We start from the raw sequence: 17,331 nt of genomic DNA, 5'->3' as shown, positions 1-17,331 counted from the left end.
GGATGTCAAATGTGCAAGCCATGCAGAATATTGGATTATCTATTTTTGGACATAATTGCTGTTTTTAAATGTGCAGAAGGGTGTATATTTATTAGATTATTTAATATTATTAAAACTGAGTTGTAGTAACTTATTTGTGTTTTATAGTCATGTTATAGCCACAATCATACTTTACTGCAAGTCTTGCAGGTGTCTTAGCTTATTTTCCGGATCAGTTTACAGATTAATATCTTCAGAAAACAAATTGGGGGAGGGACCGGGAGATTGAGTGGTCCAGTCTCCCAAAACTATAGTAAAAAATATAAGGTACACTGTTCCAAAGTTTTTATGGATTATCCTAGGGAACCACTGGTCTCAGGAGCAAGAGCCCTCAAGCATCACAATGGATGACTGGTATCATCATTGGGAATTGCTCCACACCAAGCTGGCGCTGCAATGCCTGGCGGGCACCCCTGACTTGGGGCTGTAGACCATAATCATCTAATCATGACTTATACAAGTTGTTATGCAGTCAGAGGTGCTGACATTCAAGCACCAGTGCAAAAAAAGGGGGCAATTTTTATTTATTTTTATAGTTAAAATTGGTTATTCATCTTCCAATAGACATCATCATTTTAATCAGTAAGGTGGAGATGAAGACCAAGATTAAAACAAGAAATGAAAGTCATATATAGAGTGTAATGCTCATAAGACTTTCACATAATACTAAGGACTCGAGGTTTTCGTAGAGCCCTTAAGGACAGGTCAACATGTTTCGCGTCTATTGGTCCATCTGGATCCACTGACGCTTCATCAGGACCAAAAATTAATCACCTCTTCATAAAATACAAAAAATAACCACCACTGGTGGGGTGGAAAAAAACCGGTAACTTACATTTAAGTACACTGGTTACAACAGGTCACCCATCCCTAAGTTGAGAAAGGGCCCCTTGGGTAACACGTTCCTAGGACTCAAATCGACAGGTTTAGTCGAAGGTCCAAACTGTGGACCTACCCTCTGGAACGGTGTCCCGAACCGTTTTGTTCCATGCATTGCGGTTGGTGAACATCACATGCTTGTTGGACTGCTGAGCTCATACCTTGTGTGACACAATTGTGCAAGTGCTGCCACAGGTCCTGGAGGAGACCCAAGTCATCCACTCCCAAGCAGTGAAGAATGGGAGAAATGCAGCAAAGTTCACCATTAGGTGTGGTTTGGAAACAACTGACTCGCTGGGCAGAGCTGTTTCCTCGACAGTGACCTTAAGGTGTCATGCCTGGCTGAGAACATCTAGCTTTTCAGGTGATGTCCAGGCCAACCTCCTTGACATGCCCTTCGACACAGCTTGTTTCTTTGGACAGAAGGCAACCTTGGCGCTGGAGCGCTTCGAAGACTCGCAGGTTACAGCCAAGTCCTTGGGCCTCTCAGTGAGACCTCACCCCCAGTTTGCCTTTCGCCCCTTTCATGGCTACAGAAGGGGCGTGCCACCTTGCAGCCCTAAGTGCTGTGCAAGCTGCCCAAGCTGTGTGAGAACATGGACACGTTGCGTTCCGATCTTGTGGGTCTGGTAGCCAGATGTCGTCCACCACCAACCCTTGGCATCTGCAGCCTCTTAAGCCCCCCCTAGTTTGGTTCTGCATGACCATGGGTGCCCAGTTGGAGGGAGAATCCAACATCATCTCCTTCACTGGAAGTCCGTTACATCGAACAAATGGATCTTGCAGATCATTCAGATGGGATACCTCCTCCTCCCTTTCCAGTATTTCCTTCCCCCAATACCCCCACCTCAAGAACTGCTGGTGGAGGATCATCTGTCTTTGCTCCAAGAGGAAGTTACAGCTCTCTTGGCCAAGGGAGCTATAGAGAGGGTTCCAATATCAGAAGTAGGCAGTTGTTGTTATTCCCACTACTTTCTGATTCCCAAGAAGAACAAGGGTTTTCGCCCTATTTTAGACCTCCGAACTGTCAATCACTTCCTCAAATAGGAGAAGTTCAAGATGCTCATTTTGGCTCAGGTCTTGTCTGCTCCAGACCAAGGAGACTGGTTGGTAGCATTGGACTTGCAGGATGCACATTTTCACATCCCCGACCTGCCTGCCTACAGATGTTACCTTTGCACCTTTGCATACTTGACCTTAGGTCCAGTATATACAGGGTAGTCAATGAGCACTTTCAGTTCTCCATGCTCCCGTTTGGCCTTAGGGGTTTTTAGTCTTCCCCTACCTAGATCACTGTTGGTTGAAGGCGGACTGCATCTGTATGATAAATGTGCACACCGAGGTAGCAAAAAGTTTCAAAGCGCCGGGGAAGGCTCCTATCATCTGGCATGACTCAGTGTTCCAGCCCGATCCGGTGCAAAGGAAAAATGCAGGATTTACTCCAGTTCACTTTGAGGCCAGTAATGTCGAATCAGTCCAGTATATCAAAGAGAGCTGGCAGAGAGCGACTGTGGTCCCTCAAGTATATCAGCAGCTCATCGGCATATAGGGATATTGCGTGCCACATCATGCCTACACTGATCTCCCAAGCGGGGCCCCTGAACTGTAACATGGTGGCAAGTGGCTCCATAGCCAATGCAAATAGTACTGGACATAGGGAACACCCCTGACAAATCCCTCTGCTAATGGGGATAACACGCGAAATCTGATGGCTGGTGCAGACCTGCGCTTGCAGGGCAGTGTATAGAAGCCTAACCCAGCATGAATTAGAGGCCAATCCCCATAGTTTTCAGTACCTGTAACAGATAGGACCAACTCAGCGTATCAAATGCTTTTTCAAAATCCAGGGCGACCGCAACCGGGAGGCTGGCCCCACCTGCAACCGCATTTATGATATAGCACAGCCGCCGAATATTGGATTGCATTCCTCTTTGGGTACAAACCCACACTGGTCCGTTACAGATGTTACTGTCTTGAGCGCCCTTCTCCGTCCACCGCTCTGTGGTGTAAGGACACCACCTCTGCTATCAGTCGCTTCATCTGCGCTTGTAGACTGACCAGGGGCGACTCAGTTTCTTCCACCCTGTTGGTCAGTTTGTAATGATCGGCACTTAGGAGGTTGACATCTTGTGAGCTTGTGTCGATTTTGCCTTTCAGCGATGTTTTGGTGTCTAATATAGCTTTGAGCGCCTTGAGACCCTCACAGGTGAGTAGTGTGCTTTACAAATACTTTGATTGATTGATTGATTGCAGGATCCTTTGAAACTGGGTGGAGTGTGGCTTCCAGTTGCTGATGGGCAGCTGAGTTGCTGCCTGCGGGTGCCAGTTGGGGCGTCGTCTCCCCATGCTCAAGAAGGCAGGTCTTCAAGGTTTTAGGCTTCAAAATCTTACTAGGATTTAGTGCTCCATGCCAAGTGATGCACAGAATAGTGGAACCCTTTGACACGGCTGCGGGTACACAAGACCAGGGAGAGCCAACCCTCTGCAAAGTCCCAACAAGACTTCCCCTTCTGAGTGGTGGTACATATCGGTGGAGGTGATTCTCACCCCTGCAGAAGCAGGGACACTGCCACCTGCAGGCCCTGTGACTGGTTGGGGTCACAGCCTCTGCTATGTGTCCAGCTTCAGGCCTGCTGCAGTCACAACAGTGTCCCCTTCAGTTGTTCAGGGAGTAGTCTGGCTCATACTGTAGTCCCTGTGCCATGCCTTATGTCAGTTCCCAAAGCCTTGTCGAGGGTGGCGAAGGCCCCTGGGGCTCCCTGTGCCATTGCAACTCCACGACACTCCATCAGATGCGCATCGGTTCACCTCGGGCGATGGCTGAGCTCCTTTAATGATAGACCCCTCAGGACGGTTGCAGCTGCGTAGCTTAAAATCTCCCAGGGTGCGTACTTGGGCTCCAGAGCATGTGGGGACCAACCAAGATCCTGCCTAGGAAGAGTGCAGCGCCACACACCGTCCTGCAGTCCAGCGTGGGAGGCAGGCCCCCATAACGCAAGGCTCACATCGGAGGCTGGGTCGCCTCTATCAAGTGCAGCGGGGAGATGGCCAAGCGGCCCCCAGACCCCTAGACAGTTAGCTTGCGGGTCGCTCCTACTTGGGTACCCGAGCCAAGCAGCAGGTTCCTCACCGGCCAGAACTGTGTGCCCATCGTATGTTTGGCTCACTGTAGCACTCCAGGCATGCCGCTACTCCCAACAAAGTCGTCTCACCCCAGACGGGGGTTGGGGCAGCGGGTCACAGTTGTTATGGCTGTATGGATATATTTTTCAAAGGGTATATATGGGGCAGAACACTGAGCTCTTCACAAAGTGTCTGTTGCGGCCCCCATCTTGGCCACGCCTCCCTGAGAACTCTCCATGGGTTATCTCTCTGCTCTGTCTGCCTTCTTCTTTATTTAAATATCCTATTCTAAATAGGTTTCTCAAAGGGCTTGTACATTTATTTTCTCCTACGCCCTCTATCATGCCTCAGTGGAATCTTAAATTAATGTTCACATACCTCATGTGTGCTCCCTTTGAGGTGCTGCACAATTGTCCCCTCTGGCTGCTTACCGTCAAGACAGCCTTCCTAGTGGCAATAACATCTGCCTGTAGGGTGAATGAGCTGCAAGCTTTAGCATTCAGGTCTCCTTATCTATCTATTTTCCCAGACAAACTAGTGCTTCCCTCCAAGGCCTCTTTCCTGCCAAAAGTGGTGACCCCATTCCATCTTGGGCAGTTTGTCACCCTGCCCACCTCTTACGCTCCTCCACATCCCTCTAAAGAAGCGGAGCTACTCCATGTCTAGACCCAAAAAGAGCGTTGTTGTTTTACCTTGACTGCACAAAAGAGTTCCGAGCGGATGACCAACTCTTTTTGAGGTATGTTGGAGACAAGAAAGGTTAGGCAGTACAGATAGAACCATTTCGTGTCAGGTCATTGTCTGTATCAATATCTGCTGCGCCCTGGCTAAAAATCAGCCTCCTGAGGGCTTAAGGACTCTTCATCAGAGGAAAAGATGCAACCATGACTTTAGCCTGTGGAGTCCCAGTCCTGGACATCTGCCAGGCAGCAACGTGGGTGTCCCTGCACACATTTGCCAATCACTACTGCCTTGACAGTCGGGTCCACAGGGACGACATTTCGCCTTTTCGATCCCGCTGGAGTTTCTAGTGTAGAAAACTGCCCGCAGCCTTCTGAGTTGCCAAAAGCTTGTTCTCAGCAGTAGCTAAAGCAATAGATTCTCTGATAAGTTCATCCTCCCTCTTCCCTTCCATACCCTTAGCCCATGCTATGAGAAACACAGTATTTAGGCACCTTTGCTATGTTTTTGACTTTTGAGCCTATGTAGGATTCCTTCAAATCACCCCGTAAGGCATCCACACACTAATTCCTGCGTACCTACAACCTCAGTGCAATAACTGGCTCTTTGACACTGCAGAGGAAGAAGGGCTGCCTCCAGTTATTCAGATGAGTGATCCAGGTACTTGTGAGGCTGAGCAGGATAAAGACTAGTTTTCACTGTTAAAATCATCACTTCTCTCTCTAATGATATGGTGATATGAGTGGGTTCAAAGTCTTTCCACTAAGACCTTTCTTAGTGCTTGTTGTTCCTTCCAGCTTCTTGGAGTGCCCAGAATTTACTAACCAGCTAGAAGTCTAAAGTTAGCTACAACATAAATCTGTCAAAAACTTCCTTCTACAGTTGTTGTGCTTAAGAGGCTTTATACAAGCACAGTCCTGTCCCTGATAAGCTGGTTTGAATGTATTGCCCCTCCAAAGTAGGTCCTCTTAAAACACTGAGGGAAAAGCTGTTAGGAACTTGAAGAGAGCCGCTGCTGCCTGGTGAAGAGAGGAACATGGAATATTAGAAACACAATCCTAGCTATTGAACACAGTAATCACTAGAGCATGCAAGTGTACCTTTTTAAACTACGGTTAATTGGGGACTGATGTTCACATCTGCGAGATCTAGTGAGTAGGAAGTTTCATGTAGAAGATGCTTCACAGAATCCATAGTTACAGGTAACTAACTTCTTCTTGTATAGATGTTCCATGGACGCTTCTTTTTTTGCTGGTATGGAATTGTTCCACTTTAATTTTGTCCGACTGAGCGTGAATTAACATACAGCGAGGGAGTTATTTTTTCATCCCTTTACCCTTTAAACGTTTTACATTTACAGTAATGAAGCTAAATTTCTTGCTCAACTTGAAAAATGCGACCTGAACCCTATCCTTATAATGGGTGTGGGGCTGCCTGCATTATTCTCTCCATGTCCCAGTTCAGAATTGTTGGGGGTGCAGTCCACATACAGAGATTGAGGTGTTTGATAAACTAAGACTATGAAAAATACTGCTGGACTATTTATCCTATGATTTGAATGGTGCAGTGCCCCTCAGAGAAAAAGCTCGGCCTGGGATAGAGTTCAGTTGCTGTTATTTGTTTGCTTATTTATGTATTTTCCTTTTTTTAAGATATGCTTCCAGATAGACTTCAAATGCTTGTTGAAGATGCCTCAGAGTACACTGCTCCAGAAGATGGTAATCTGGTTTATAAACTGTTCAGTTTGGATGGAATGCTGTTGCTGGTTCGTTGCAGTGTACAGAAAGCATGGACCCACTCAAAGAGAATTGAAGGGAAAAAAGTTTGCAGAGTAAGAATGTCATGTTGATTTTTGCATCTCTTGTTGCATGTCCTTTTTCTGTTTGTTACACTCTCCGTTTGTTTAATTTAATAGTTAAAATGGGAATGTGAACTTCATAGACAGTTCCAGCTATGAAAGAGCTTACAAAGATATTGAATGGTGGGAGAGGTTACTATTTTGGGCACCCCTCCCCCCCAACCTAGTGCGGGTACCCAGAGTTGATTTAGACAGAGGGAGCCTGTTGTGCTCAATGATTTGATTGTGGTCCTTGTGTCCTAGGACACGTCAGGCTTAGTTATGGGCAAAATTTGTTTTGAAAAAGAAATGTCTGCAAAGAATTATGGGGCGAGTTTCCCCAAGTGCCGTAAATATTGTAATATCGGCTCTCCTTGAGGATTTCTGTGGTTTGTTTTTTAATTGTTGTAACTGCTCCAGTTTGTATATTTGCAAATGCTAAACTTAAAAAGTGGAAGTCATGTAAAGCGCTTCTTAGATCGAGTTCGTGCTATATGAAACTTAACTGTTATGTGAAGCATGCCTCCGATCGAGTTTGCGCTATATGAAATTTCACGTAAAGCGCTTCTCCGATTGAGTTCACGCTGTTGAATCTTTTTTAAAAAAAAGGAAATAAAAAAAAAAAAAAGTGGCATGCCCGAAACAAGAAAGAGGAAGAAACAACATATGGCCATGCAGCACAAACCGGTGAGTCAACAGAAAAAAAATAGAGCTCTCCACTAAAGTATATGGCCGTGCAATAATTCATGTAATAGGATCTGTCTCCAAGGTGCGCAACAATTGTAAAACATTTCTCTACGAAATCAAGGGAATTTTGAAAGGCAGGCCCAGAAACCAATGAAAGTGATGGGCTTGGTTAAAGCCCTCAGGACAGGTTACAATGTGTAGAGAAAAGCAGCGCCTGGGCAATTGCTATGCTCAACCTAAAAAAAGAGAAAAGTTATGATGGTGAAAATGCCTCACCTACACAAGAGTGCCTCTTTCCATAAACAAAGGAAAAATAAAATACATAAAAAAAGTGAAGGCTCTCTTCTTGTCAAAGCAATCTTCTGTTGAGCACAAAAATGGCAAACTGCACTCTTCTAAAAATGGATGAAACGGAGCTTAAAAATGAATCCGGAGGGATAGTTCCATCCTCGTCCCACACAGTAATCAGCATTTTACAATTTTTTATGCTTGTTGTAACTAGTCATGCTCTTCTCACATGAGCATTTCTGTCCTTTTATGTTGTACTTTTTAGGTCTGGCTTTAGCCAATAGCTTTTAAATTGACTAAAATTACATGGATAATGTACTTTGTAAAAATATATATATATTTTGATTTGCTTTAAACACAGCATAAACATAGTGATGCTGTTCAGTTAGCCAATTTTGTATGTGCAAATACCGAAGTCCGTCAATATCTTACATATTTCAGGAATAAGGAACAAACTTACAGCTGCCTGTTCCCCATTGCAGCACTTCAGTGCATCTTGTAACTTGCATATTATACTTATACTAGCTTTTAGCCAGCCCTGTTCATCGATTGTTCTGTTATTGTGCCATCCATATTTAATTCCTGACACTAGAGCATGGGGCAGTGGGCCAGCTTTTTCAGCCATTGCCTAACTTCACTGTGAGTTACAGCAATTTACACTTTCACATGGAGCACATCCTCACAATGAAGTAGTTCTCCCTAGGTGCCTGAGACTACTATGTCACTGTTTGCCCTTTGAGGCCAAAACATATTTTAGCCTTCAGCCAGTGTTTTGTTATGTTGATGACGACCCATTAGCTTCCCCAACAATAAAGTTTTGCAAAAACCATGTTAAAAAAAAAAGTATTTACAAAGCCAAAAGGCTGGTAGAGAAAGCTTGACGTGTTGGCTTTGCCACTACTTGTTTACACTTCATTCCAATGACGAGTGTAGCATGATGACTGTTAAAAGGGTTTCTGAGGAGATCAATGTTTCCATTAGTGGACTGAATTGGTAATCATTTTGATTGACAAGTATATTGCCTAGCATTTATTAAATCATGGATATTTTTTGTATGAGGCCACAATTAATATCCACCCTGATAAATGGTAGCTGCCTCATATTAGCATCTAAAAGCTTATAGTTAATACTCCAGTGAACTTCACAATCTCTTTTTCTGGTAAAGAGTCGGATATAGCGAGCACATTTGACTTCTACATAAAAAGACACACTCTTTCTCATTCTTGCTACCAAGTCATAATAGAAATATGAAATCCACCTTTGAGAAGAATAGCATCCATTTAATATGCCTGATCCATAAGCTTTGTAGTCTTAACATTTGCCTGATCTCTAATTATTTCAAAAGGTTCCTTATTAGCTTACATATTTTATCGTTGCGAATAATTACATTGCCATTCTTTGTATCTTTGTCAAAGTTTATTCAAACATGTTCTAATGTATTTGTTCTAGAGACGTTTGCAACAGAGTTCATTTTCACATATGAGTGCATTTAAAATTTTGTGGTCACCCTGCCACAGTCTTTGAAGCATATAGGTATGCTTCCAAAGAGAATTTCCTAGCGTAATCTGGCAGTTGCAACGCATGAAGTGTAAAAGGCATTCACAATATTCTGAAAATATTTTTTTTTGTCTTCACTCTAAATACCTTTTTCATCCTTCCTTGTTGTTTTTATTAACTTTGACTCTATAGTAGAATCATTGGCAGTGTATTACTGGTAGAAATTAACAAAGTCAAGCAAACATGTATTTATCTTCCATTTTTAGGTGCAGACAATTCCGGGAGAACCCTGTAGCTTATTGAAAAACCCTTAAATTTGTTTTTCACTACTTAAAGGCCTTAGTCTCCCATAGGTTAACAGTGGAGTTACCTTATTACATTTGTAAGTGTAATTTCCAGATGGGAATAAATAATCAGATCATGCATGGTATCTCTGAAATTTAAAATCCTGACTTGTGATGAAGTCGTATTTTAAATTAAAGTTTTGAAAATGCCACTTTTAGAAAGCTGACATTTTCTTTCCTTAGCCATTTGGTGCCTGCAGCCTAACTCTGGGTCACATGATTGAGCGTGGGTGACAGTTGGGTTTTGTGTATTCCTCTTGACAGCCACACACAGTGGGAACCTTATGTGACTGGATGGGTCATCATTGGCAGGATGAGAGGAAGGAGATGGGCCTAACCTCACTTACACTTGAATAGGCTGCAAATCCCCTGTAGTTAGTCTAGAGCCGGGGTCAGAAAGGCCAGGGCATCTGTGCACTTCAAAAGCATGCCTCTGGAAGCTTCTCCACCATTCAGAGGCATGCCTCTAGAAGCGTTTCCACACTTCGAAGGCACAATGGTGAATAAAAACCGGTCCTCAGATACCAACTATTCAGTACACTTCAGTAAACTGGATATTGTGCCAGGAAGAAGAACTTCTATGCTGCTACAAGGAATACCACTCAGCTAGACTGCAGCTCTAAAGGAACTATTGCTCTGCTCACCTGCTGCCCTCTTGCATGAGGAAGAAAAACTAGGCATGCAACTTCATCTTGAACCCAGGACCCCAGAGTGACTCCAAGGGCTAGTCTGCTGGCCTTCTGATTTGAGCCTCAGGGACATAAAAGGCTCCCCAGCAACCTACACCAGCCCCAGGACCCAACTACATTGAGTTCCTTACTGCCAAGTGGTACCTCTTAGGTCCTGAACCCTGGGTGGGGCTCAAGCGTGCTTAAACCCTGCTTTTGCGCTCTTTGTGACTGCAAATGGGCACTTTCGCACTGAGACCTCATCCCACGCACCGCAAATCAGCAGAAAACTCAACTAGTCTGGCGCTCTCCCAGCTCCTCACAGCCCACTTCAACCCAGATGGGACTCCTTCCACAAAGCTGAGAATGTAAAATTTCAGTGGGACCCGAACTGCGCACCATCGCGGATGGTCTGAAAGTGTGGCTTTGAACCGATCCAGTGCAACCAGATATCTTGAGTTTACGCCTTGTGCTTCTTGGTGCTTTTTTCACTAAATTCTTAAAAAATCATTTCTACGGGTCTACTGGTTGAATTTTCATCATTTTTGTTTTATTTAATTCTGCTTGGTGAGGGCTTCTTTTTGTTTGGCGTTTTCACAGATTTACTGTCAGACGTATTGCACAAATACTTTAATATGTTAAGCTTGACTACTCTTTGCCAACCTACCAGGGGATTGAGCACAGTTTAATTTGATGTTTACTTGTGCTTTACCCTGACAAGAATTATGGTTCCTGCTTGACTAGGGCTCACTCCTCAGTTAGCCAGTAACCCAATTTCTTACATTGGATAATTGAACAGCATTGTTTTAAACTTCTTGCAGAATTCAAGAGGAGAGGCGGAGGCTCCGATGTCGAGTGGGAGACCATCCAGGCTTTAGGAGTGATATAAGAGAACACCTATCCTCCTGATCTGGTTCTGTGTATGTGTGGGATGTGTGCAAGTAGGAGTCCTGCTTAGCGGAGGTGTCTAGGTGGTTGGTGGAAGATGCAATTGTTCAAGTAGATGGGGTCTAAGTTGTATAGTGTCTTGAATGTGTCTCTATATGGTGCACTAAAAAGAAGTACACTATGCAGAGAGTCCAGTGGATCCCCAATTGGTTTGCAAGGGCAAAAGTAGATTGGACTAATGCTTTGTTTTTGTGATAGTGTGGGCGAGCAGTTAGGCTTGCCAGAGGGTAGTGCTAACCATTTGTTGTACTTACAGAGGCATTAAGTGAGACACACTCAAAGAATAAATCTGTGACCAAATTAGAAAAATAACAGTTCTTTTTATATATGTTTCAAATCCAGCAATGTCATAATCAGGTAAGTACTATTTCAAGCATAAATACTTTTCAGATAAAAAAAAAAAACATGTAGGGCAGTTTTCAGTTCTTCAGTATTAACCTATGGAGGAAAAAAATGTTCATCAAGCACAAGGTTAACAACAACATAGAAGGACAATCTCAGAGATTTAAGGCAGGTACTGGGCACTAATAAGAACCACACCAGCAGGTCACTCCAGGCAGCACCAGGGTTGCCTGGGTGCAGGGGTGCATTAAGGTATCAGGTGCCCAATGGTTTTCAATGTGAGTTGGTCCTTGGGACAAACAGGCTGCAGGCTCTGGCTAGGAAGCCAGTCGGGGACAACAAGCAGATAGATCAGGGGATCCTGCATGTTGAGGCTGCAGGTGTCATCTGTGAACCAGGGGGGTGGGGGGGACCAGGGTGAACTCTAGCTCAGGGGAGCCAGGGGACATCCTTGGTACCCATGACCCACCTCAGATGGGGTCAGGGTGCAGTGGTTACTGGAGGTGTCGGGTTTCCTCTCACCACAAGGCTGCGGGAGAGGGTGCCTGCGTGCAGAGGCTGCAGGCAACTTGGGGGAGTCCAAGAGGGGTGAAACCTGAGTGAACTCAGACTCTGTACAGCTGGGGAACCTTGCTGCCACCGTTGGTTGGCTTCAACCTTGGATCATGCATGCCAGCGGCAGGATGAGTTATCTTTTTGGGCAGAGTCCTTTGAGGTCAGCAGGCAGGCTGGTGGTTCTGGTACCAAGTCAGCAGCTTCTTCTTTTCCTTTTCTGTAGGTGCAAATCTTCTTTGTCCTTTGTTTCTTAGGTTTTTTGGATCTGAGTTTTAGGGTTCAAAAGTGCCACCTAAATTAGGGGCAGTACAGGGAGTGCCAGGTGGTAGCCAATGGGCTACCCACCTTCTGTGTGACTACACCCTTCTTATGATCACTTCTGCTGGGAAGTGGATAAACATAAACCTAGTGGCCTAATTGCTTCCAAACAAGATGAAGGAATTTAAAAAGTAGTGTCCACTTCAGCTCGTCCACCTTAGGGGTGGGTCTGGCATGAAGTTGACACACCTCCTAATCTGTATAATTTTCCTGTCTGTGCTGCTGGTAAAAGTGGGGTCGGAACAGGGAGGCCTTTCATCTCTACCATCTGGAGAGACCTGGATCGCATTACAAAGGCAGCTAGACCTTTGAAGCTTCCTGCCCTTGAATGTCCATCGTGCCTGGGCAAGGTGATAACACCGCCCAGTGCAGGCTTTTGTCTCTGGCCCTCGAGACATGCATCTGTGGTGGTTGAAATTGTCAGGACCAGTCAGTCAACCCACTTGTAGCTGGTAGGTTTTCAGGGGGCACCTTCTAGTTGCCCTCTTGGTGCAGTTATGAATACATCCATCACTGGCATCAGTGAGGGTTTATTAATCTGAGATGTTTGATACCAAACATCCCTATATTCAGAGAAACCATCATGTAGCTGGGAAACTTGTAGTGACCAGTGTCCAGCACATGCATTTAAACTGGCTTTCCTTGTCACTTATTATGTCTTAGAATCGACAAAGACATAGTAGGGGCATCTGCACCCATGTAACATGCATTACATGTAATATAATGCGCCCTGCCTTAGAGCTGTAAGACCTGCTAGAGGGGTGTCTAACATATATTGCATACAGTGTTTAGGGGATATGGCACACAGGCTGTGTGCCATGTTGTGTTTTCAATTTTGACTGCACCAAGACACGCAGCCTGCAATGGCAGCCTGTTGTGCTTGGAGAGAGGTCCCTTATGGCGGTACAGTTTGTGCTGCAGCAATTAGGGACCCTTTTTAGTATCCCAGGACATAGGTACCAGGGATACCATTTAATATGGACTTACAGTGGGTGCTAAAGATGTTGCCAATTGGGAAAAACCACTGTGCAGTTTTGGGGGAAAGAAATCTGCCACTGGCATCCTGGTTAGCATGAACCCAGTGCACTTTTAGTCGAAATTTCACCAGAAACCAGGCCAAAAACGTTTGTGTCAAAAGAGACACTTTCCTGTAGTGTGTGGAGGGAACTTGAAACAATCGTTTTTGTGTATGCAAAGGCCTTGTGAGAGGGTGATGATGTTGGAGGCGGCAAGAGACTCATTGAAATCTTTGCTGGTGAAGATTTCCTTGTTGCTGTTAGTACTAGTGTCAATGCGATTTGTGTGGTTGGTGTTCTGTATCTGCTAGTGTTAGCTTTTTAGGGCTGATTTGAAGATGCCTTTATTTTTAGTGCCTTGAATTGTTCTCCATTTGTGGTCCAGTTGGTTTTAGAGATGTTTTATCAGCCTGAGTTCCTTTGTTTACCAACTGGCCTGTGATCAAGCTGTTGCTGTTGGATTGTGCTGCCAGGGTCAGGATGTCTGTGCATGTGGTGATACAGCTGTTGAGGTTCTTGATGGCTTTTGGCAGTTGCTGGTGTGCTCCTGCTGGTGCATGGAGGGGTTGGAAGCCCATTTCCCTTCTGTGATGCTTTTCCAGCTGTTGTGGGTGATTCTGGTTGTGGTCGGTCTGAGGTGGTGCAGGATGGGTACACTGAAACTGCGGAGGGTGTGATCTGTCCAGGTGGTAGCAAGTCCTGAGTGTGGTCATGCAGTAGGTCCCATTGTGCGTTTGGTGAGTGAGCAGGTACATAGAACAGTGCATGAGACTGTGGTGTATTGTGTAACACGGTTGTGACTGGCTTAATGTAGTCGTGCTGCATAAAATTTAAGAGTCTGCATCCTGCTAAACAGTTTTTTGGGGAGATGAATGTACACTGTGCAAAGTATTGTAGTAATCTGATTATGCCAACACTACAGCCTTTGCAGACACCACTCTGTGGTCCGCTTGGAAAATTGAGAGGATTCCCAGAAGAAAGCTGCATACTTATGCCCTTGATCACTGCCTTGACTTGGTTGCAGAGGAGATGAAAGTGACTTTATTATTGTCTTTCATAAGGTGATCACATCATCAGAAATGACTTCCAAATTAATACTTTTAATGCCACTGGTGTAGGTGCTTCTCGACTGGAGGACCATTTGAACTGTAGAATTTTGGTTTCTGTATCACACAGCACCAGGATCTCTTTTATGGATTTAGGGAAGCATAATTCAGGCAATAGGGTATATAGGTGTTTTTTTTATTTTGCTGTTGGAAGTGGTTTTGACTGTAGTTGGAGGTTTACCTGGTACTGCAGTAGGGATTGAGCAAGAAGGCTAAAATATTGAAAAAGGGACATGGTAGACAGAAACCTTAGGGCATTTTGCACAGTACTATGATGGGGATTCCACTGGCCCTATTTGAACTTGCTGACTGTTGTTGAACTGAAAGATCTGGAAGAATTTCTGTGCAAGTCCAGAAACATAGCCTACTTCTTTAATCTTTCCAGCACTATAGTGCGTCGACTACATCATTCTCTGAGGGGAGATCAAAGGTATGAGGGCTGAGTTATTTTCATGAAAAGAAATTGAACATCGCAGAGGTATTAGCAATAGCTACACCATGACTAATGGTTATGAAGGATGTTGCCCTCTTTGTGCCTTCTTGTTGCTTCGTTGATGTTCTTGCTGAGGTTATGAAGGTTAGAGACCTGTCAGTAGAGCATGTACTAAAGGGCCTTTGAGAGACTCCAATAGGAGGTTTTATTCACACAGTAAATGCATTACTCTAGGGAGGGAAATAATTGTTCCTTGATTTCAGGAGGGCATGGCTTTATAGGGAAATTTGACTCGTTGCATGTTTGGGTATAACTTTGATACCAACATGAGTTTCAGAGAGGTGAGAGGTCTGGATTGTCGGTAGGAAAATGGGCAGAAAAATAGTATTATGGGTGATAGCATCACTGATAATGGGTGGCAAATTGCCAGTGGGTTGCACCCAGCCATTTACAAAAACTAGTACATTGTGGGACATCATTGTTATTGAAGAAGGTGTAATAAGTGCCAGTCTCTCTGGTAGGCAGACTAAACTGAGGGGCCAGTAGTGATTTACCAGATGTTGACCACCACCTTGTTTTAATGAGTTTAGTTTGTTTGACGTTCCACCATTCACATTTGGTACTACTTGGGGAATTATTGAAAAAGTTAAAGTGGCCATTTGTGGGCAGTGTAACAACTGGTCTTTTGGGAATGCCTTTGCACTCTGGAGGCTTGTTGTGTGGGCATTCCTTGGCAATATGAAAATGGTAATATGAGCATACTGTGACATTGTGGCATGACTAATGTGGACAATCTGTGGCATTATGAGAATTGGTAACAGAATCTGAAAAGACCTTCAAAAATAGGTAATGTTCTGTTCGGGAAACCATGAAAATTGGCCTTTGTCTTCGTTTTGGCACAGCCGAAAAAGAATAATGTAAACTGAGCATTTCATCACCCCAGTACAAATTGGTTCTCTTCAGCCTCAGCTCATTGCCCAGTGTCTTTATAATGTGCAGCATTACAGTAGCCCCATACCTTCAATGCATGGACTTGTACCACTGTGTGCAGTGGCATATACATTTGGATTGATGTTCTTTCCTCCATAGAAGAGGATATTTTTCTTCGGGACAAATTCAACCATTTACTCTGCCCTAACAATGAGGTAGATTCAGACAGAGTTCGGTGTTCATCACTTTCTGTATGCAGGCGATTCTGAGGAGAGTACAGTCAATCTGTACCTCAAGTGGTAGTCTGACAAGAAAAAATTATTTTGGTGAGGTTTCCAATTGTCCTTCTGGGGCTGACAAGCTATTTCACAGTAGACCCTCTCTTAATGTTGTTGGTATGTTATAGTTGGGAGGTAACTCTTCATCATCTAGTTTTGTAATTTACTTTTATCCCTTTCTGGATTTTACCAATCATATCAACATCTTAGAGCAGAGGGCAGGGTTTCTTCCATTTAATGTGGTGCCCCATTGATGCATAACAGGAGGGTTGTGCTGAATGCTGACAACTCCATCTCCATGTAAAGGAGGGAGAACTCTTAATCCCAATCTTTGGATATGTTCTCCTCTTTTGTTGTAATATCTTTATTGAACATTTTCAGCAATGACTTTGGGTTACATCAGTATCGCAGAAGACAAGTGTCCAGTGTCTGAACTCCGGCACTTTGATTATTTCCAGTAGAGCTGTGAAAGCTGACCTCAAGCAGAAAGATCACATGTTCTTTTCAGAATGGGCAGACTTTGGCTGACCCATTTACTCCCCAAATGTATCTTGCATAACAATGATCACTCTCTGATCTTTTCATTCTGTTGCATCCCTTGATAGATCTATTTGGCTCAGAGGAAAAAAAATCTCTTGTCTACAATTTTTGGGAACTGTGATGCCACATGACAAGTTGAGATTACTGGGCTTCATTTGTATCCTTTGGGGCATTTTACTTCTTATGTCAGACCTACTAATGCTTCAACAAATTAGCACCGGGTACACTCTTTCAGCAGCAAGAGTACCTACAATTTTGGTGGGTTCATCAGACATCTGTTGTTAGCGTTAGCTAAATATTCACATTGGTTAGGGAACCCTTTGAATCTGTGTGATCAGGTTGCACTCCCAGACTCTTCCTGCTTAATATCATGTTCTATACAGTGTGGCCTGGTATTTGTAGTCTATGTAAATAGATGATAGCCCTTTTATCTCTCCCCCTGATTTACTTTACTCTACCTTCTGGCTAGTGATGATCAGACTGACCCAGTGTCTTTTTCAAGAATTATCGAATTAATTGACTTTCTGTGGGGTTCTCTCCCTCAATGTAGTTGGTGCGCCCCCGGCCACTTTTCTGTCTTAGCCGGCTCTGCTGTGCTTACTGCACTTGCATGCAAGCTGCATTCTTCAGTAGACAACCTGCATTAGATTGGAGGGCAGAGGTGAGGGCTGCTCTGGCAACAGTTCTGGCTGATTCTTGGCTTCCACTTGCAACTGTAAGGCAATTGCTCAGTCTCAAATATGACCCCTCACCCAAGCGGGACCAAAGAGTTATATTATCATGAGTGAAGGTCAGAAGTTGCATGGAAGTCAAATAAAGGTA

General features: G+C 44.3%; 1 protein-coding gene across 3 annotated transcripts in view; it reads left to right on the top strand.

Moving 5' to 3' along the window:
• Positions 1 to 17,331, top strand: part of ICE2 (interactor of little elongation complex ELL subunit 2) — a 565,283-nt gene that overhangs the window by 298,545 nt on the left and 249,407 nt on the right. For all 3 annotated transcript variants that reach the window (XM_069223465.1, XM_069223467.1, XM_069223466.1), the window contains one exon: positions 6,375 to 6,553. In XM_069223465.1, coding sequence (XP_069079566.1) covers positions 6,375 to 6,553 — 179 coding nt within the window. The remainder of the gene's footprint in view (positions 1 to 6,374; positions 6,554 to 17,331) is intronic.

This window comes from Pleurodeles waltl, chromosome 3_1 (genome assembly GCF_031143425.1).
Source record: "Pleurodeles waltl isolate 20211129_DDA chromosome 3_1, aPleWal1.hap1.20221129, whole genome shotgun sequence".
In the NCBI taxonomy this organism is placed as follows: domain Eukaryota; kingdom Metazoa; phylum Chordata; class Amphibia; order Caudata; family Salamandridae; genus Pleurodeles; species Pleurodeles waltl.
This window is presented reverse-complemented; position numbering and strand designations above follow the sequence as displayed.